Source organism: Urocitellus parryii, chromosome 9, assembly GCF_045843805.1.
Source record: "Urocitellus parryii isolate mUroPar1 chromosome 9, mUroPar1.hap1, whole genome shotgun sequence".
In the NCBI taxonomy this organism is placed as follows: domain Eukaryota; kingdom Metazoa; phylum Chordata; class Mammalia; order Rodentia; family Sciuridae; genus Urocitellus; species Urocitellus parryii.
Genome location: NC_135539.1, coordinates 83,407,855 through 83,429,895, shown reverse-complemented (window position 1 = coordinate 83,429,895; position 22,041 = coordinate 83,407,855). Strand labels below are relative to the sequence as shown.

Here is a 22,041-nt window from a genome sequence, read left to right as displayed (position 1 = left end):
CTCAGAAGAAAATACCTGGCTTCTCTAGTCAAAGGGGGGGGGGGGGATGACACACAGATTTTAAGACCTCAGCTCTAAAATTTTTCTATATGAAAAATAATTGCTACATAAATCTAATGCAATTCATTTTTAAACCTCCAGAATAATATAAAAGCCAAATGTTATCCAACAGACCTAACTAGAAATATTAGAAAAAACTAACAAATCACACAAAAAGGAACCATAAAGAAAAGTCAGTAAGTTTATTAGTATTAAAAATATCAAATTTGGCTCAATAACCCAGAGGCTCAAGGAGGCTGAGGCAGGATGTTCATAAGTACAAGGCCAGCCACAGCAACTAAACAAGGCCCTGTCTCAAAATAATAAATAAAAAGGGCTGGGGATGTGGCTCAGTGGTTAAGTGCCTCTGGATTCAATCCCTGCGGGTGTGTGTGTGTGTGTGTGTGTGTGTGTGTGTGTGTGTATAAATGGACCAAAATGAGTCATGAAAGGTACTACAAGACTACTAAAAGAAACAAAAGGGCTGGAGTATAAAGCTCAGCGGTAGTTTAATTTTCCATTGTCTTCCATAGTACATGCAAGGCCCTGGATTTGAACCCTAGCACAGTTTAAATTTTTAAATCTCCAATGTGAAAAATGGTTCTCTTTGAAACATTCTCTCTGGTGAAAAATGAAAGCTAAGGTCATTGGAAATAACACTCATCCCTTAACATTTTAAACTGAAGAGGGGAAAGCATATGTACTTCTAGATAGGTTTTTCAAACCAAATGAATGATACTTACAATTTTCCATCTTTGAAAGATCGAACAAGAATATTATCTTTTTTCACAGCAATCTCATCACTGCAATCAGGACAAACCACCTTTTAAAAAAAGTGTGAGACTATTAGCATATTAGTTACAAATGTGCCTTTTAATTAAATCCTTTTAAAAATTAGTTTAAACTTAAAGAGTTTAAAACCAATTTTAGTTACAGAGTAGTAAGCACACCTATGTAACTTTAAATCAATCTTTTACATCCTTCCAATTCTGAACATTTCAGACCACTTTTTTGGTACAGGATGGTGTTGAAAACAGAAGCATGGCTGAAAGGGGGATGAAGCTGTAGGCAAAGTTCTCAGCAGAATAGAGAAAAGAGGCAGAGCTGCACCACGACTAAAATAAAGAGAGATCCAAAGTTTCCAGAGCCTTGTTGATCGCATAATTATTAGGATAAAATCTAAGATCTTTAGAAAGGCTAATTCAAGATTTTGCCATCATAAATTTGCCTTTTAGAAATTCACTTTGGCTGTTATACCAGACAAGAAACAGACAAGAACTTAAATATTTTGCTCTTGAAATCACCTGGGCAAGAGACAGTGGCTTGAATGGAAAGTGGCAACAATAGAAAATTAAATGAATGAGAAAAACCATAGAATTAGAGAAGTAAAAGGTGAATTGAAGAGGACACTAGGTTTTTCTATCTCATGCAAATGACAGTGCATTCTCAAGAAAGGAAAACAAGGAACAAAGGGGTAAGTTTGGGGCTTAAGTTCTGAGGCAGCTAAATGATATCCAAATGAAGATAATGAACAGGAAAATACACAAGTCTGTAGTTCAGCCCAACTCTAGATTCTAAGATAGAAATCTGGAAGTCAAAAGCCCTAAGTTTTACAACATAGGGTCTGTGAACCAAAGTCACCCATTTTTTTCTTGATAAGCTACAGGTTATGCAATCTACACAAATGAACACAAATGATCATCTCTGGCCAGTGCTGACAGTGGTGTGTAGGTAAGTGAGTTCATACTCGATTTGTTACAGAACCCAAATCTATATTTTATCCTGTTCGTTATTTTCTTGGTCCCTAAGACACTTCTTTGTTTTATCTTAGGGGTGAAGCTATAAAAATAGAATAGTATCACCCTAAAGGGAATACTGACATACTCTGAATAACAAACATTAAAAGTTGATGAGGAGCACTTGATAAAGAAAACTGAAAAGGAGAATAAGCTAAGACTTCCTCCTCTTAAAAGATGGCTAAATACAATCTCAATAAAAACACATGTACAACTACTTATCGTTGAGAAAAAGATACACAGAACAGTTTTTAAAACATATTTTCAAAAGGAATTCATACAAAGAATTTTACCACATTAACAACAAAGAAATGGCTGGGCAAGATAGTGCACACCTGTAATCCTAGCAACTCCAGCAGGCTGAAGCAGGGAAGACTGCAAGTTCAAAGCCAGCCTCAGCAATGTAGTCAGGCCGTAAGCAACTTAGTGAGACCATATCTCAAAATAAAATATAAAAAAGGACTGGAGATGTGGCTTAGAGTTTAGGTGCCCCAGGGTTCAATATCCCTCGTATATAAAAACAAAGAAAATGGTCACATACATTGGGATTTAAGTTTTCAGTTTACTTATTCATCCAAAGTATGACCTTAACTCTTCTGGTTAATATTCACAGTTTCCTAATCTCCAAATGAGGGAAATAATAATACTGATCCTCAGAGTACCTGTGAAGGCTTATTAGCACAATCCTTGTACATAATAGGCACCCAATAAACGTTGGATGGATGGATGGATGGATATTTGGTGGATAAAGGCATCAGAAAGTATTTTTATTAATCAAACCAAAGAATCATCTTTGTTATTTTTCTTTATAAAAACTCATTGATTTGGTGCTTTATTTTGTGTCAAACACTGAACTAAGCACCTGGAATAAAGATTACAATATGTATAAACTAAAAAGGATTATAGTCATCACTTGTAGATAACAGTACATAGTACATAAGAAAGATGTTTCTACTCCAAAATTTATTGTATTTGAGAAATAATAATGAGGCTAGGGTTAAGTATAGTTCATTAAAACTGCAAATATAAGGGGTGGGTGGTGGCTCAGTTGTACAGCACTTGCCTCGCATGGGTGAGGCACTGGGTTCAATTCCCAGCACCACATAAAAATAAATAAATAAAACTGCAAATGTATAAAAGATTATACATATGATGGACATATATTTTCATACAAATGCACATTGAACACTGAATAATGTATTTTAATCCTATCTCCAAGTTTCTGCAAGTGGTATTCAGTGTAAAGGAAAACAAGATGACAATAATGGTTAGTGGATTCTCAACCGATAATTTAAAAAATTAATTAAACACAAGAACAAAAAACTTTTACTTCATTCAATGGGTCAATCCCTATAAAACATTTTAAACAATGCTTAACATATAAAAAGTGCCACATTTAACAAATATGCTTTAAAGAATCCCATGAACACATATAAACTTCACTAAATGACTTTAGCAGAAGAAAAATGCATTCTAAGGGAATTTGTTTAATTACTATTAGTAGGACAGTAAAACATAAAACAGTGTTCAGTGAATAATTTTTGATCCATTCTGTCTCTTGATATCTGAAAACAAAGTAGTTGTTAGAGGTGAGAATGTTATCTGCAATGTACCCTTAATTTAGTCAACAGGTCTTCAGGCGAAAGGTCTATTAATAAGAAGTGTGTGGGGGACACCTCTGTAAAAGATGTGTTTACCAGTGTTGGACACAAATGAACCAATGGTCTTCAGACAAACTCATCAGAGATCATAAATTTAGACACGTCAAATTTTAAGAGTTCAAGATAATTCTGAAGAGATACTGATTATTCACTTCATTCTCCTGTTTGAAATTTAAAACTTTTAATAACTAGACTGGGGATATAGCTCAGTTGGCAGAGTGTTTGCCTTGCGTGCACAAGGTCCTGGGGTTCAATCCCCAGCACGACCCCTCAAAAAACACCTTTTAATCACTTATCCAATTATATCTTATGGATGAAAAAAATGTATTACTGTCACAAGAGTTAAATCTTCAATAAAGTATAGCAAGACTGTTAGTAAAATCTGTGTCTGCCTTAAGAACTACAAAATTATGATGCTGTCCACCACAAGATTAGTTGAAAGCCAACCTAAGCTAGTCTTTGAAAGATATCTGGATATGTGTTTTCTTTCTAAAAGTCAAAGAAAAATTATCTTAGGTTGGGGAAGTAGTTCAATGACAAAGTGCATGCCTCTCAGACAAGAGGTCCTGGGTTCCATCATCAGTACTGCTGAAAAACAAAACAAAGCAAAAACTCTTACACAGAACCCCTCCAACTTGCTACAGAGGCTAGTGGTTAGCAACACCAATGAAATGAAGTTCAAAAGACTTTCTGTCATCTGCCATTGCTGCTTGAGCTGCACGGAACTAGAAACAAATAATCAGGATACTCCTGATGATGAAGCACTACCTCCTCAGAATTTCAGAAAGATAATGAAAATAGAAAATTCTACATAGTCAACCTACAGAACTGTAATTTGAGAGGAAACATGAAAGAGTAGGTAGATAAGAGAATTAACTATAAAGAAAACCAGAGACTGGGTAATATGTAACTGCAGTTGTGATTATGCAGGAAGTTCCAAAAAGGCAAGATTAAGATCCAAGTAAATGCCCTGGTCCAGTAGGTATGGGGAAAATACCTACTTGGGGGATGTCAACCAAGAAAGTGTTTTTTCTTTTTCAGTCTATACTTCATGGTAGATTTGGAGTTTTACAAGTTTGCATTATTAATTTTCTACCTAAAATAGAGCAATATAAGCAATTGTCATATACCTACTTCTAAGATCATCAAATTTTTATTTTCTTAGATGTCATCAAGAAATCATTGAACTTAAAAACAATTTTGAAAGTAATCTTTGTGTGAACTTGATGTTAGAAACATTTCATTGTGCATCTATGACAAACACCAGTAAGAAAATCCATTCTTTTCCTCATAAATTACATACTTGAAAATTAAATTCTTTAATGTTGAAACTACTCACCAATGCTGGAAACCACAGTGCTTTCTTTTTATCCAAACTAACGTAATCTACACATACAACTTTGCCTAGTAGTTCATCAATTTGTTTCCTATCATCCTCATCTTCATCACTGGAGGATGATGAAGACTCTTCCTCTGGTCTAAAGAAAAAAAAATAAGATATTTCCATTTATCTTTAGAAAGAATAAACATGCCAATGATGAATATAGGTGTTTCAGACCTTTTATCAGATTTCCTAACACCTACAAAATGGCAAATTTAAATTTTAAAGTTTCTGAACTTTCTAAAGAGTAACAGAGTTATCTTCAAAGAAAAGCACATCAAATTCCTAAAACTCTTTCAAATTTATTTACTACTATTTTAAAAGATTAAGGGGGAACAACAGATCAGAATAACCGGTCCTCAAATCCCCCCAAATTTGAAGGTCTCTATTAAATATCTCAATACTACACTAAAATATATTAGATCCCAGGCTGGATCTGTAACCCACTGGAAGGAAGAGCGCTTGCCTAGCACATGTGAGGCACTAGGTTAGATCCTTAGCACCACATATAAATAAACAAATTTTTAAAAAGGCACTCTGTCCACCTATAACTACAAAAAAATAAAAATAAATGTATATATTAGATCTCAATCTCAGATTTTAGGAGTTAGGGAGAAAGTCATATTACATTCCCAGTATAAAGCTAAATTTTAAGAAAGGACCTGCAGATCTTTATTAAGTAGAGATTAGAATGGGGAGAGGAGGCAATCTGGTAAGAGATCACCACTGATATCCTTAGTATCAAACAAAAAACAGGAATTCATAAACTCTATATGGTTTTTTTGTATTATGTTTTAAAGATGTATATAGTAACATAAAATATTGGGCTAGTAAATTAGAAAACTGTTAACTGACAGAAGAAAAAGGAAGGACCTAAAACCAGATGCTATGTTATCAACATTTGAGGTAAATAAAGTAAAAAGCAAATTTCAAAAAGAAAAACAGAACAAAATTGTAAAACAAAAAGATATTCTACCTTACACCTGGTGGCAAGAAAGTTCACAATCGCTGCTAACAAAAAGATTTCTAACTGACTGCTCAAAATGCCCAGAATAAGAAAGGACACTAAGAAATTTTGACTACATGAAAATATGTTCTTTATGCAAAGAATCTACATAAAATATAAAATATGCTCTTTTATAACACAGAATAATGTCTAGCACTGAATATATACAATGATGAAAACATCTAAGTTTACTTTTTTTTGTCAATAAACTTGATAACAGATTTGCTACTTTAAAACTTCAAACATAATTGGGGTTTGGGATGTACTTGAATGGCAGACCTGTTTAGCATGCTAAAGCCCTTCACTTCATCCATTGCACCAATAACACCACCAAATTTTAAATTGATTCATCTATTTGGTTGATTGGGACAAGTCCAGTATATTCTGAAATTATCTTTGATATCTGTTACAAAATCTCTTTAAATGTATACATTTCAATATGAATGTAAACAAAGCAAAAAATATTATAATAATCTGAGTGACATGGGAATAACAAAATTTGACTCTAACAATCAGCCAAGTAAATAACAAAGCAAAGTCAGCTATCAAGTAAAGTCCTATATTTCAAATAGCACTTGAGATTAATGCCCACTTAGAAAGCAGGTAGAAAGAAACCAAAAAACTCAACAAGCCTGTTTATTACCAGAGCATGAGACTATACATATGGGCACACAACTTGGAATATAATGATTACAGACTTCCAAAGTCTAATTTCTCCTTCAGTAGAAGACATTCTGAAGGGCAATGACTTTTAATCTCTCCACCCTCTAATAAATATAAAGCACAACCAAACTTAACACCATCAATATCGCTATTCAAAAGTAGTCACTCAACTCTCATACTAATATCAAGGTATGTGTATGCCCTTTATATCATTAGCATGCTAGAAAATCCCATCACCATATAAAACATACATATGAAAATCTGTAAAATATAGAAAATTGAGCTTTATTGGGGAAGTAAATTTCTCTATCAAAATTCTGACTTCTTCAGACTTAACAAGTATGAAGACTTCACATCCCAAAGTTATACAAAAATAGAAACAACCTTTGTTGGTCTAGATCAACCTCATCCTTATCCTTCCCTCAACATTTCCTCCCACCATGAATCCTCCACTCTCTGGTATCCATTTCTTCTGCCTCTACTAGATTCAGTAACATCAATATACTGTTATTTCCATCAATTTATTGTCATTTTTCTCATCTTAAAAAAAAAAAGTCCTCAGCTGGGGGTTGTGGCTCAGCGGTGGAGCACTAGCCTCGCACTTGGGAGACCCTGGGTTCGATCCTCAGCACCACATAAAAATAAATTAAAAAAATAAAGGTACTGTGTCCAACTATAAACTAAAAAATAAATTACAAAAAAAGAAAAAAATCCTAATCTCATTTTTTCCTCCAGCCTCTCTTACCTTATTCTCATCTCTTTTTGATCCTCCCCTCAAAACTGATAAACACCCATCTGAGTCTAAAATGTCGCCTTGCCCACCTTCTTCAAGTTTTCAACCTGCTCACCCCTTCCATCTCCCTTTACCCTGCTCTACTACTGTATAATTTACATATTGTCCAACTCCTCCATTAAGAAAATATAAGGTTTAAAGGCAGAGAATTTTTTAAATAATTGTTTATTTTTTCCACTGAAACAATCTGAAGTATTTCAACAGTGTTTGACACAGCAATAAATATTTGATGAAATAAATAAAAAGATTTCCTTCTTTCTACTATGGTAATTCTGACTTTATTCTTAAAAAATATATACATTCAGTGTAAATAATACAATTATGCCCATAGCTCCTTTCTTTTGTCCTTTTAAAGGAGCTTAGCCAGGAAATTGTTAATGAAGGCAGGTACTCAATAAACTGATGAACTAAAATAAATGAGCATCAAAAATATATGAAGAGAGCTGGGGTTGTAGCTTAGCGGCAGAGTGCTTGCCTGGCACATGTGAGGCACTGGGTTTGATCCTCAGGACCACATATACATAAAGTAAAGGTATTCTGTTCATCTAAAACTAAAAATATTTTTTAAAAAATGTGTGTTTGTGTGTATATATGTATGTGTATATGTGTGTGTGTGTGTGTATGAATGACTAGGGTTTTGGTTCAGTGGTAGAGCACTTGCCCATCATGTGGGTTCCGGGCCCAGCACTACACTATAGACGTATGGCAAGGTGAGTTGGAGGAGACAGAGCAATTAAAGAGCCTACTTGGTCTCTGTTCACCTCTGACATTGTTTTTTCTTCAGTGGCAAAGTACTTATTAATAGAGTCACAAAAAAATAATGCCCTGCTCTGGGGCTATAGCTCAGTGGTTCAGCGCTTGCCTCACATGTGTGAAGCACTGGGTTCGATCATTAGCACCCCATAAAAATAAACAAACCAAGATATTGTGTCCATCTACAACTAAAAAAAAATATTTAAAAAATAATGCCCTGCCTCTATGAAATAAAATCTGATGCCACTGGAAACAAAGTATTTCATATTTACCATAATACTATAATAAATATTCAAAGGTGATTATCACTATTAAATAAGTTTTAAATCTAGAACTTCAGATAAGACGTGGGCCAAAGAAAGGGAAATGGTAAGATGCAAATGAAAAACTGGGCTAGGAATTTCAGAGGATCAGTCTTTGAAATGCTATTTCAAATTCAATGATCCTTTATTATTTCAGGCTAGTCAATATCCATTTCATACTTTGGGTGTTGTAAATTAAAAGCCTATATAGTACCATGAAAATGACAACATATAACAAGTCTTAGATATTGAGAAATATGGAATATATGGACTTATACACTTAAAAGAGTTTGAACAAATTTAAAAAACATAAGAAAAAAAGAAAATGTTCCAATTTTCTTCTCAACTTCTATTAAGAAGGAAACTAGAGTTGGGAATGCAGCTCAAGTACAACATTTGCCTAGCATGTGTGAGGCCCTGGGTTCAAACCCCAACACTGCCAAACATAAGAAAGAAAGAAGAGTTATGAAGGAAACTAGAATCCAATTCTCATTTCAAAATAAAGGAGTAAAAACACTTTTGGAATTAAACAGTGGTGTCAACCGTGTGATTCCATGAATATACTAACAATCACTAACCATATACTTCAAAAGGGTGAAGTTTATGGTGTGTGAATTATGTATCCATAAAAAATGTGGTAAGATCTGTAGACCTGTAAATACCAAGTTAAATCATTAGTTCATCAGGTTAATCTTAGCACTGTCACTGGGTAAAACATTTACTCATAAATAATTCCTTGTTAACCAGAATCATTACTTCTGAAGGAGAAAACAGCAAGTAGACTGCTTTTCTACTATTGCAAATGCACATATTCTTTAGCCAAATTATCAGAAAAAACTGGGAAAGGGAGGCATTACAAAATTATGTCTGCCACAATGGGTACATACATGCTAATTAAAAAGATCAATTAATTAATTTAAAAAATTAATGACAGAAGATGATCATTGTTAAAAAGAAAATAGTTGAACTTATTGGAATTAAAGGTAGAACATAAATGAAAGCCGATTAAATGAAATATGTCAAAAATAATTCTGGAATAACAGGGGGCACATTAACTGGTATAGCTGCTAAAAGAAAACAAAGGTAGTGATAGATTATTACAACAATGGAATCCTGTGAAGAGACAACCTTATTTATCTTTGTACAAAAATACATTTTAAACAGCAATCAGAGAACCACAATGAAGATATTTTTTAGTAGAGTATTAAAAATAGAAATGAAGGTCAGATGAGCAGTCTTGAGATCCAGGTCTAAGACTTTGTTGTAGAGAATGAGTTGGAAGAGACAGGAGAATGAGGTTTGAGGTATTAGATTGAAGGATATGGGTAATTCAAACTGTGGTACTTGTTCATGATGCTTACACAACAGAGTTCCAAACACTAAGCAAGCACAACATGTTCAGGTCCCTCGGCATTGAGAATGACCAACTCACTAGTAAAGGGAAAGAATCAGCAAGTAAAACAAGATCACAGATTAAAATGGGATTCATCCCCTAGAAAAGCAATTCTCAATCTTTTATCTGTCTTCATACTTGGTGTGTGTACAGTACAATCCCAAGGCAAATCTCTCATTAAACACAGAGATTCTTAATAGAAAAACCTCCAACTTAGAATGTTTGCTGGAGTCTTTAAAAAGCAAAGATCAACTTGTTCCATAGCACCTACATACTTTATTCTCATATTCAAGAAAGGGACAACTCAGCTTACAAACCTAACAGACTTTTTAATAGATTCTAATTTTTAATCATTTTTGTACATCAGTCTAAATGATACTCCATAATATATCTATTTAAAATTTAAAGTATGCAATAAACAGCACGTACAATTTTTTTTCAAAATGGAAAAAAATTGAGATGTATAAAAAACTATTTTTCCTAAAATATATGTGAATGCTGTTAAAAGTTCAGATAATGCTAGGGCTGGGGCTGTAGTTCAGTGGAAGAGCACCCACCTAGCACATGTGAGGCACATGTAAAAATAAAGATACTGTGTCCAACTACATCTAAAAATATATATATATATATATTTTTTTAAGTGCAGATAATGCAGCAAAAACCAATACTTGCCTATTAGATGTAAATACTAGTAAGAATAATTTTTATATACATGCATATACACATATTTTCATATATAATGAGTTCAGATGATACACTACCAATTCTTCATGAATTTTTTTCTTCATGTAAATAACATGATGATGGTATTTACCTACTTCAGGGTGACCATGCCAAATCTAAAATGATCTGAAATGAGAGCATTTTGAATTTTGGATGTTTAACCAGTACAGTCTACACAAATAATCTAAACTCTGAAAAACTCTGAAATCTGAAACATCTCCAGTCCCACGCATTTTGGATAAGGGATTCTCTATTTGTACTTACTATATTAACACACTCATGATATTAATTCAATTTCCATAACAACTCTAAAAAACAAGTAATACTAATATCTCAATTTTTATAGGCGAGAATTGAGACATGAAAAGATTCAGTAACCTGTTAAACATCACATAGCAAAAAAGTGGGAGAGTTAGAATTCAAGCCCAAGCCTTCTGGTTCCACACTGGGCTAGATAATCAGAAATCATCAATAAAAAAATAATTTTAAATTTCATGAACCTCACTACTCTGACATCATAAATCATAATTAAAAGTTGAGTAAAGGACTGGGATTATGGTTGAGCGGTAGAAAGCTCACCTAGCATGTGCAAGGCCCTGGGTTCCATCCTCAGCACCACGTAAAAATAAATAAATAAAATAAAGATATTGTGTCTAACTACAACTAAAAAATATTTTTTAAAAAAGAAACAAAAATCAAGTCTACAAAAAAAAAGTTGAGTAGAGAATTAGAGGAAGACTATAATGATCAGTGATATATAAGATCTTAATTCATAATTAAAGTCATTAATTTTCAAAGAGACATCCAAAGATATCAAAAACGAAGTGCTTCAGTGAATACATTATGGCAACCTAATAGCCCTCTGGAAAAACTGGAAGCATTATTACATCACAGTAACACCTAATATTCATGACAGAGGTCTTTCATACTAATAATGCTATTATATATTTTTAATTTATTTTTCTGTCTCAATTTTTAAATGTCATACATATAAATAAGTTAACATTTACAACCTAGGTATCCTAAAAATAGACAAATAACCAGTAATCTAAGTCACTAGTCAGAGAAATTATTCACGTGGTAACTAATCACAGACATGGTAGGAAAATGAGTAACATTAAGTATCTTTTCAATGCAATAACTCGTCTTCTAATTTACTCCCTCAAATGAATTTTTATTTATTATTACACGTAATTTGTGCAGTAACTGAAGTACTCTAAAGAAAGAGTCCCTTAGTTGAACAGGAAAAGGCTTATGGAGTAAGGGTGAGGTCAAGTCCTGGTTCTTCCTCTATTCCTTGGATCAGATATTTCATTTCTCTTAGGTTTATTTTCTTAATTTTAATAAGGATAACCTATCTTAAAGAGTTGCTGTAAGGCTGAAATTAAATAATTAGAGAGAGCGCCTACCCAACTATCTCCAATGCTCAGACACAATTAGAATTAATATCTGACTCAACATATTGAATGAAAGCATTCACTTACACTGAAGGTTTTTAATAATTAACTCAATACTTATTTTTAATAGATACTCCAACAATATGTGGCATGTCTGGTTTCAAGAAAAAAATTGGGAGACACAAAATGGTTTACATAAAGCAAGTAGCACTTCTGTTGAGAATTAAAGAATGAGCAAGACATTGATGTGGAAGGAGGCACTAGAGATTTAAAAAAAAAAGGCTGATACAGATTATGGACTAGTTCCATTCTGAATATACCACCAAGATATACACAGGGAGAAACTGGAAGTAAATAATAGCTGTTAAGATTGGTAGAGCATAGAGAAGCTCAATTACCCATGCTGAGCAGTTTGAAAGCAATACTAGATCTAAAATTACTATTTGATCTCATTAGCATTCTGCAAATTACAATTTAAAAATAAGAACTATTAAAACAATATTAGGAGAAATGAATTCAGGTTCAACTACAGTTATGAAAATGGACTTACATATGATTAGATCTTCTTCCTCTATTTGTTTTCTTTCCTATGACTGGAGTGCCAAAATGCTCAGGGTTGGTGAGTGGGAGCTGGTCTAATGTCTGTGGGTAAGAACATAAACCCATCACAAGTTATTACTTTGCAAGTGCTTTCTTTTTAAACCAAATCAGTTTAAGATTATGCTCAGATTTCGAGACTAAATTATTCCCCAAGGAAGGCTAAAAACTAAAACACAACTTTCCTAAAGATAGAAAATTCTAGTTTCAAAGATATTAGAATAAAGATGAATGAGACCATTAATGAGGAAAAAAATGAAAAAAAAAATGGCTCTTCTGTCTAGATGACTCATTACCTATTAAATGGTTGACAGGCATCTCAGAATGATTAAAATACAAGAAAAAGTTAAAAAATAACTCAGGGAATATGGACGCGAGAAGTAAAATACCCATCAAACTCTTAGGTGGGTGTGTACTGTAGCTCAAATTTTCCCTTGTACATATGGAATTATAATTCATAAAATGATTAACAAGTAACACAAACACAGGTTAACTATCGAGATAAGCACCAACTGCTTTGAAATGGACTTCAGAGAAGCTGTATGATTATTTGGAAAATATAAGTATTTTAAAGAAAATTAAAACATAAGTTTTTCTAAATTTATTCTCCTTTCCTCTTTAATCTGCAGCAGCTAATATCATGATACTTCATATGAAAATGTCAACCAATAAATGAACATTTCTTTCTTATTATCAAGTGCATAGTTCACATCAACCAAAGTCCCTCACCCCCTTCCAAAAGTAATGATTTCCAGTAAAAGACTGATGGTTGAAGACAGAAGGAGGGGAAGAAAAAAATTAGTTTTTCTTGTTGTTTGTTTGTTTGTTTTTGCCCTAACTTTCTCAGTGTTAGATATCTCAAAAAAATTTTCTTACAATTTGCCTGGCCTTTACTTCCTGAAAGGATTTGACATAAAATGCTATCAGTTCAAAGATATTAAACTTGACTCTCTCAATATCAACTTTGACAATATGCCTACTGTCTCTACTATTTTTCTCTCAAAAAACTCTTTTTGAGATTTCCATGGCTAGTTTTCCTTCAGTGTCCTTTACTATTGGAGATAATTTTATGAGCACCAAGAAAACAAGGGATTCCTGGGAAAACGGTCAGGATGGACATAAGGGTGAGGAACTATTCAGAGTATGGACTTCTTAAAGTTACAATCAAGAAAGTATAGTATAAGAAAAGATATCCATCGACTCTGATTTAAATGTCAGGCATCTATACAAACAATGCTAAATTTAAAAAGAAATTTTCGACTTCCATTTTTTAAATTGAGGTAACATTAAAGAAAATAATGATGAACTGAACTGTGAAAGGGAAAGCATATTAATAATCTTTTGTGTATGATCCATTAAAATATATGTAAATGTGTTTAAGATATCTAGATATTCATCCAACAACAAAGAATATGGTATATAAGAAAAAAGTACCAGTCATAAAGAATTACAAAAAGACTGATTCCCTCAAGTTAAGGCAAAATTGTTAATTTTTATAGGGCAAAAAGAAACCCCTCATCTTTCAAATTCAGTTTGTGCAAAGGCTGATAGAGATTATGGACTAGTTCCATTCTAATTATACCACCAAGATATACACAGGGAGAAACTGGAAGTAAATAACAGCTGTTAAGGTTGGTAGAGCATAGAGGAGCTATTTGTAATACTCTATACAAATGAAACAGGTATTTGAAAAGTATTGTGTAGAGACCAAAGCCATCCCAAACACAATATCTGCCAAACAGAAAGTCCTTAGAAGTTACTTTTTAACTACTAATTATACTTCTAAAGAGTGAAAATTTCGAAGTACTCCATTAGGTAATTAGGGGAAAAAAATTCTCTGGACTCACTTTCTGCCAAGCTGAGAGCTGGATTAAATGTTTCTCCCCCTCCACAAAAACTAAGGCTGCTTTCTTGAAAGAAGAGATTTTTATTATGTGTTGTGATTTCTACTTTAAGAATCTGTTTGTCATTTCACTTTTCACAGGGAGGAAAATTTCTGAAGAGTTGTTTAGGAATTACATACAGTAATTTTCCTTTTTAAAATTTTTCCAGTACTAGGGACTGAACCCATGGGCACTTAGGACAGAGCTACCTCCTCAGCCCTTTTTATTTTTTATTTTGAGACAGGGTCCATGTTGCCTAGGCTGTCCTCAAACTTGCAATCCTCTGACTTCAGATGTCAGAGTTGCTGAGTATAGGCAGGCATGTGCACCAATTTCACTACAGTAATTTTCAATTAAGAAACTACAATCTTTCTCTGGTATGTAACGAAGAATTATAAACAGTAAATAGCAATATCTCTGTCATAGCCTCAATCCACGTCCAAAAAAGGAGTAGTATCTTTATTCAAGGGACAAAAGAGACTGGTGGAAAGATAGCATCTGCTTTGTGTCATATCTAAAGAGTAAACACCAGAGACTCTTGGAAGCGATATTAAAGGCGCACAGAAAATCCCACATGTCTAGAATGAAATGTCTACTTCCCTAAAATGGGATACAGAAAATAGGGGACTAGAATTTTATCTAATCTTCTTGATAGAGTTTTTAATTGCATGTAGTAAATGCACAGAGAGCAAAGCAGATAAAAAAATCTGCTTTCAGATAATAAACAAAAGTATGAATGTTCTGTAGAAATACCCTGATTTTTAAGCAGCAGTTAACATGCTCAATGAGCTGATTATGACTGGACCAGCAATTTCAGAGTGGGAATTTGAAATGACTGAGGTACTTTTGTTCTCATCATGAAAATCTCAAATTTATGATTTTGTTGTGAAGTACACAGTATATTAGTGGCATTAATTAACCAAAATACTGTTGGTATAGTATAACATCCTTCCCAAGGCAAAAATGATACTGATACTACTCCAAATACCTGTTCAAAAAGCTAAAGCATTTTTAGTATCAAATATATCAAAGGCAGCCAGGCACAGTGGCACACGCCTGTAATGCCAGCAGTTCAGGAGGATCTTGAGTTCAAAGCCAGCTTTAGCAATGGAGAGGCACTTAGCAACTCATAAGACCCTGTCTCTAAATAAAATACAAAAGAGGGCTGGGGGATGTAGCTTAGTAGTTGAGTACCCCTGAGTTCAATCCGGGTACCAAAAATATATATCAAAGGGAAAGGAATATATATAGATGGCAAATTAAATTCCCTGTGTACATTCCTGACCATCTCTCTACAGGGCTTAATATACTCAAATTTTAAAATTATTTGATTAATGAATGTTTTCCCCCTCCAAAAGATGTTATCTAAGTATAAATTCCATGTCTACATGGTTCACACTGAATCCTTAGCACAGCAGCTCCTGGCATGCTGAAGGATTTAAGGAATCATACCAGTGTACTAATTTTCCTCTCACAAAACATATAGTACACAGCTGCATAAACATACAAGGTAAAACAGATCCTCCCCGAAGGTATAAAGGAAACTCAGGTACTTGTTCATAATATTTCAATCTACATCTGTCTTATTCTGACTTAAAATTCTCCTGATTTTAAAACTTCAAGGCCCACATATTATATTGACAACTAATGTGTAGAAAGCACTGCGGGGGGAAAAGGAAGGCCTATCAAGATGAGGAAAACATGGTTACTCCCCTCAAACAATCTCATAAGGAAAAGTAACAAAAAGACCATAAAACAAGGATAAGCAAGGAAAGTGCCAAGGAATTCAAAGGATAAAGAGAACAAATTTGGGTAGAAAACTCATCAATGACATGATAGAGGAGGAATCATTTCTAGTGGGATTAAGAAATAAGGGAAAATTCCAACAAACAGAGGAGCAGGGCTCTGTAAGAACCAAGAAAAGAAACATACAAAATATAATTTAGAAATATCAAGAAATCTACCAAGGCAGAAGTACAGGAAATAGTAAAATGAGATGAAATCATAATACTGAGGACCTGTCCCAAATTCTAAATTTAAATGGGAATTCAGTCACTGAGGAAGCAAAAATATTTTCAAAACTAAACAAGAAACCCTATGAAGTCTAACAGTTTAATAGGTAAGTCCCCAAAGAAACACTGTCCCAAATGGTGACTAGTAAAAATAAACTACAGTTTGGCCACACTGTGCATCAATCAATATATATAGACAGGGCTAGAAATATAACACCATTTTAATAACATCTCAAATTTTTAATAGCAAACTACTGAGTTACACAACTTTGCAAACCCTGTATTCACTTTTTTTCCCACATATTTTTTATTGGTCCATTATAGTTGTACATATTTATGGAATTTATTGTAACATATTCACATATGCACACAGTATAACTACATAATTTGGCCGATATCACTCCCCAGCACTTTCTCCCACTCCTGGCCTTTCCTCTACTGATCTCTCTGAGTTCTAGAGATCCACCCCCACCTTTCTTTCCCTTTCAAGCTTCTGCATCTGAGAAAACATACAACCCTTAACCTTCTGAGTTTGACTTATTTCACTTAACATTATAGTCTCTAGTTTCATTCATTTTCCTGCAAATGCCATAATTTCATTTTTCTTTATGGCTGACTAAAATTCCATTATGTATGTATACCACATTTTCTTTATCCATTCATCCACTGATGAACATCTAGGCTGGTTTCATGGTTTGGCTACTGTGAATTTCTCTGCTATAAACATGGGTCAGCAAGTAGTAAGATGGCTATTTCTTCAGGGTAAATTCTGAGAAGTCTTTTCTAGCCTTTTGAAAAGACTCCACAGTGATTTCCATAGTGATTGTACTAATTTGCGGTTCCACTAACAGTGTAAAAGTACTCCTTTTTCTCAACAGCTTCTCCAGCATTTATTATTTGTATTCTTGATGACTGCCACTCTTACTGATATGAGATATAATCTCAGTCTAGGTTTGAACTGCATTTCGCTAATTGCTAATGATGTTGAACATTTTTTCATGTATTTGTTGGCCATTTGTATTTCCTCTTTTAAGGAGTCTGTTTAATTCATTTGCCCATTTATTAATTGGGTTATTTAATTTTTTACGTAAAGTTTTTGAGCTCTTTATTTTGCATTGTAGATATTAATCCCCATTCTGTAGGTTCTCTCTTTACAATCCTAATTGTTTCCTTTGCTGTGCAGAAGCTATTTCAGTTGATGCTATTCCATTTATTAACGTTTGTAATTATTTCCTGAGTGTCTGAGGTCCTACTGAGAAAGTCGTCATCTGTGTCTTAAAGTTGGAGTATTTATGCTACATTTTTCTTTCCAAAAGTTGCATAGTTTCTATTTTGAGTTGATTTTTTGTGCAGAGTGAGAGATAAGGGTCTAGTTTCATTCTTCTACATATGGATACCAAGTTGTCCCAGCACCATTTGTTAAAAAGGCTGCCTTTTCTCCAATGTATGTTTTTGGCACCTTTGTCAAATGTCAGATGCATGTATCTGTGTCGGACAAACCCTGCATTCATGATACAACTTTAAAATAAAGAATATGGCTTTGGTGCTAGAAAAGTAATGGTTTAGCCTGTTCTAGTCATCAGTTTCCTTACCTGTAAGTTGGGGATAATAATAGTATCTACTATATAATGTAGCAAATGTGATAACATATATTGGTCTCTTAGCAAAGTCTCTAGGAATTATAAAGCACTTCATTTATTCACATAACTAACAATTATTCAGTTCCCACTCTGTGCCAGGCAGTGTTAAGAAACTAGGAACAAAGTAGTAAAGATGACACAAAGTCCCCACTCTTGTGAGGAAGACAGGCAATGAACAAAATATTAAGTGCATTTACATATTTTGAAGTCAAGGAATAAGTGTCATGTAGAAAACTAAATCAACCTAAAAGGATGAAGAGGAATGGGGAGACTATTTTCAAAAGGGCGGTCTGGTAAGACTTCTTTGAGGTGAGGCTCTGACAAAGTTGATTGGCCATAGGTAGGGACTGTTGCTAGTATTTACACATCTTTTACTCTTGACAGAATTCAAGTGCGCAATAAATCAGTCATCTCTTCTTATAATTATTGACAAGTTAAAGAAATCTATATAAAAGTGACCTAAAGATAATTATACAAGCTTACCATATTAACACCAAAATACTTGAAACAACCAGAACAGAAATTGGTGCTCAAAAACAAGCCCTTAAACACGTTTCACAGATGGCATTATAATAATACCATATATTGATAAATTTTCCTGATTAATAAGTAGATTAATTAAGGAAGCAAAAATTTACCCCTCAACACAAGATATTAAGATGTTCATTCATCATATGGTCACTACTTACTTCACTTTCAGCAAAATGCCTCTCTCCCTTCAGGCACAGTGAAGACCGTCTCAGTGTCTTCTCATCACCATCATCAAAAACTATGTAAAGAAGTAAAAATGGAAGCTACTGAAGAGTTTTTTGAAGATTAACAACAAAATGTAAAATCATTTAATTTTCTGAGTAGAACAGACCTGTTAACATTACGTTGAAATTCAACGCACATTTTTATATTCTTTAGTGAAAAACTTTAAAGTCAGAGTTATGAAGTATATCTTTACCATTTCTAGTAAAAAAGAAATATGCCTGAAATGAAAATATCTTCTCTGAAACAGGAAACAAAAATAAAAACAAGGTGGCATTTAAGGAGGAAATCATTTAAATGCTAACCAATGCTTATCAAGGCAAGTTGTCCTACTGGTAGTTACCAATAGATATTTACCTAAGTGACAGAAAGATTACAAACTCATACATTCAAACTGTTCCTACAAAAATGACTATTTTCATTATTTTAAGCAGGGTTTCACAAACTGCACCAGTGACATATCACACCAGATATTTCCCCGTCTAATTTGTTTATCCTGTATACTTCAGGATATTTAGCAGCAGGCCTAACTCTACCCACTAGATGCCACTAGTTCCTCCTTTCCAGTTGTCACAACCAAAAAATGTCTCCAGATACTACCAAAGCTTCCCTGGTGGAGCATATTCAACTCCCTCCCTGGTTGAAAACTATACATTTAAAGTACTCAAATATCTACTAAAATATGAGTAAATAAAGTGTTAACTAACTTGATTGTGATAATCACATTACAAAATGTACATGTCTTAAATCATCATGTATAAGACATCTCTTCATTCTTCTACATATAAAAACCAAGTTGTCCCAGCACCGATTGTTAAAAAGGCTGCCTTTTCTACAACGTATATTTTTGGCACCTTTATCAAGTGTCACTTGACAAAGTATATAAATATATACTTATATATTTCCTCATTAAGTATACGTTCCATGTATAAGTTCAAGTTCCAAATAAAATCAATTTACACGATTTTATTTGGAACTTAATATTTCCATAGAGCATAGAGACTAGGGATGTAGTTCACTGGTAGAACATGGCATATATGAGGACCTGGGTTCAATCCTCAGCACCATAATAAAACACAATACAACAAAACTAGGGAAAAAATTTTTTAAATAACAAAAACTAAAATATTAAAATATTCTAGCAAAACTATCGTAAATTTGTAAACATAGAATATATGTATATTTTCACGGGCTGGGGTTGTGGCTCAGTGGTAGACTGCTTACCTAGCATGTGTGAGGCACTGGGTTCAATTCTCAGCATCGCACATAAACAAATAAATAAATAAAGGTCCATCAATAACTAATAAAAATTTTTTAAAAAGGAATGTATGTATATTTCCATGATAAATATAATTTTGGGCTACACTACATTTCTCAGAAATTATGGAAAAGAGTACATCTATTTTAGCGTTACCAAGATCACAATCTTAGAAATTATACAGTTTCTGCCTACCTATCAAAATTAGATTCTTAGACATTAAGCGACACTTCACATTATGTGAGATTGGACAAATACCTCTCAGTACATTTTTTAGTGCTGCAACTGATCCAATGCAGAGATAAAAGTACCATGTTCAAGAAACTGACAACCACATCTAATTTCCACTTAGACTACACAGAATCATTTCCAGTACTGCAACTGACATCATCAAATATTTTGCTTATAGCAAAATGAAACATTTCCTTCTCTTTATTGTGTTTTTTTCCTAATCCCACCAAAATATAAACAAACCTCACCCACATTATGTCAAAGCTCTATAGAATTCGGACATCTCCAAAGACATTTTACTAGATGTTTATTCTCAACTTTGAGGTTGTTTAAGAATAAGACTCACTATCATTTAATAAGTATGATATGGAATAATTGGCTATCCATTAAAAACTAATGTTCAATCATTATTTTAGAATGTTTGAAAAAATTGTGGGGAAAATAAAAAGCTATTATAAAACAAAAGTAACACTATGAGGAAGCTGAAGAACATATTACCAAATAGATCTGTAACACTGATAAAGGCCAATTTTAAACAATTTTTATTTGTAGATGGACACAATACATTTATTTTATTTGTTTATTTTTATTGTGGTGCTAGGAATTGAACCCAGTGCCTCACGCATGCTATGCATGCGCTTTACCACTGAGCCACAACCCCAGTCCCTAAAGGCCTTTCTTAAACAAATCTCAGAACAAGGGAAAAGGTGACCACACAAAAATTGCATGAAAATTTAAAGCAGACATCAAAACATGCAATGAAAGGAGCAAAATGTTAATATCTAGAATATCTGAAGAACTCACATCCTAAAAATAATAAGATAAACCATCCCAAGAGGAAAAGGGAGAATGGGAAGGTCAAGCAATTCACAATAGAGAAAACAAATAAAATTATGTTCCTTACAAACACATTATGAGAAGATGTTCAGTTTCATAAGTATTCATGGGAGAGGCATTAAAATAAAATGTCAAAATTGACAAAAAATTTTAAAAGACAAATATGAAAAGGACCGGGAAAACAGGTATACGCAGCATATCATACACTGTTCATAGTTTTCACTACTAAGTTTTTAAAACGACAGTCCTTTCAAACTATTTCTATTTCTCAGTGCACACACTAGAGAAATATTATACATACAAAAGACACATACACATACAAAATATATTCTACCCAATATATACTCTAAGAGCAAGAAGACTGGCAAAATAGTAAGAGAAAATAAACTATAATGCATGGACTATTATGAAATACAATAGTTAGAAGAAACTCCTGTTAAACAACAATGTGAATATCTAACACTACTAGACTCCATACTTACAAATGGTTACGATAAAGAAAACTCTATACGATATAATTTAAAGTGAAAACTAAATAGAAACCCATTGCATAATATATGCATTAAATAATTTCAAATTATTATGTATACATATATACATCTTGTAAAAATGTTTTTCCATATTTCACCACATAATTATCAGTTTTATGAGCTTTTTTTTGCAAAAAATTGGGTGTGACTATTATGTAAAGCTTTTTAAAGAAACTTATTTATTTATTCTAATTTGTTATACATGACAGCAGAATGCATTTCAATTCATAGTACACATATAAAGCACAATTTTTCATGTCTGTGGTTGTTCCATTATGTAAACCTTTTTATTTTCAGTAGTGTAATTAAGTGTAATTACTTAAAAATCATTTAAGTAATTAAATGTCTTTGGTGCAAGATTAGGATGCATGGAATACTACTGAATATACATTA

At 33.2% G+C, this 22,041-nt stretch overlaps 1 protein-coding gene across 3 annotated transcripts in view; it reads right to left on the bottom strand.

Annotated features, from left to right (window-relative positions):
* Arid4b (AT-rich interaction domain 4B) overlaps window positions 1-22,041 on the bottom strand; it is a 141,271-nt gene that overhangs the window by 52,355 nt on the left and 66,875 nt on the right. For all 3 annotated transcript variants that reach the window (XM_026412772.2, XM_077802250.1, XM_077802251.1), the window contains exons 6-9: window positions 18,729-18,808; window positions 12,458-12,549; window positions 4,836-4,974; window positions 783-862 (exon numbers count right to left, since the gene is read on the bottom strand). In XM_026412772.2, the coding sequence (XP_026268557.2) occupies window positions 783-862; window positions 4,836-4,974; window positions 12,458-12,549; window positions 18,729-18,808 (391 nt within the window). The remainder of the gene's footprint in view (window positions 1-782; window positions 863-4,835; window positions 4,975-12,457; window positions 12,550-18,728; window positions 18,809-22,041) is intronic.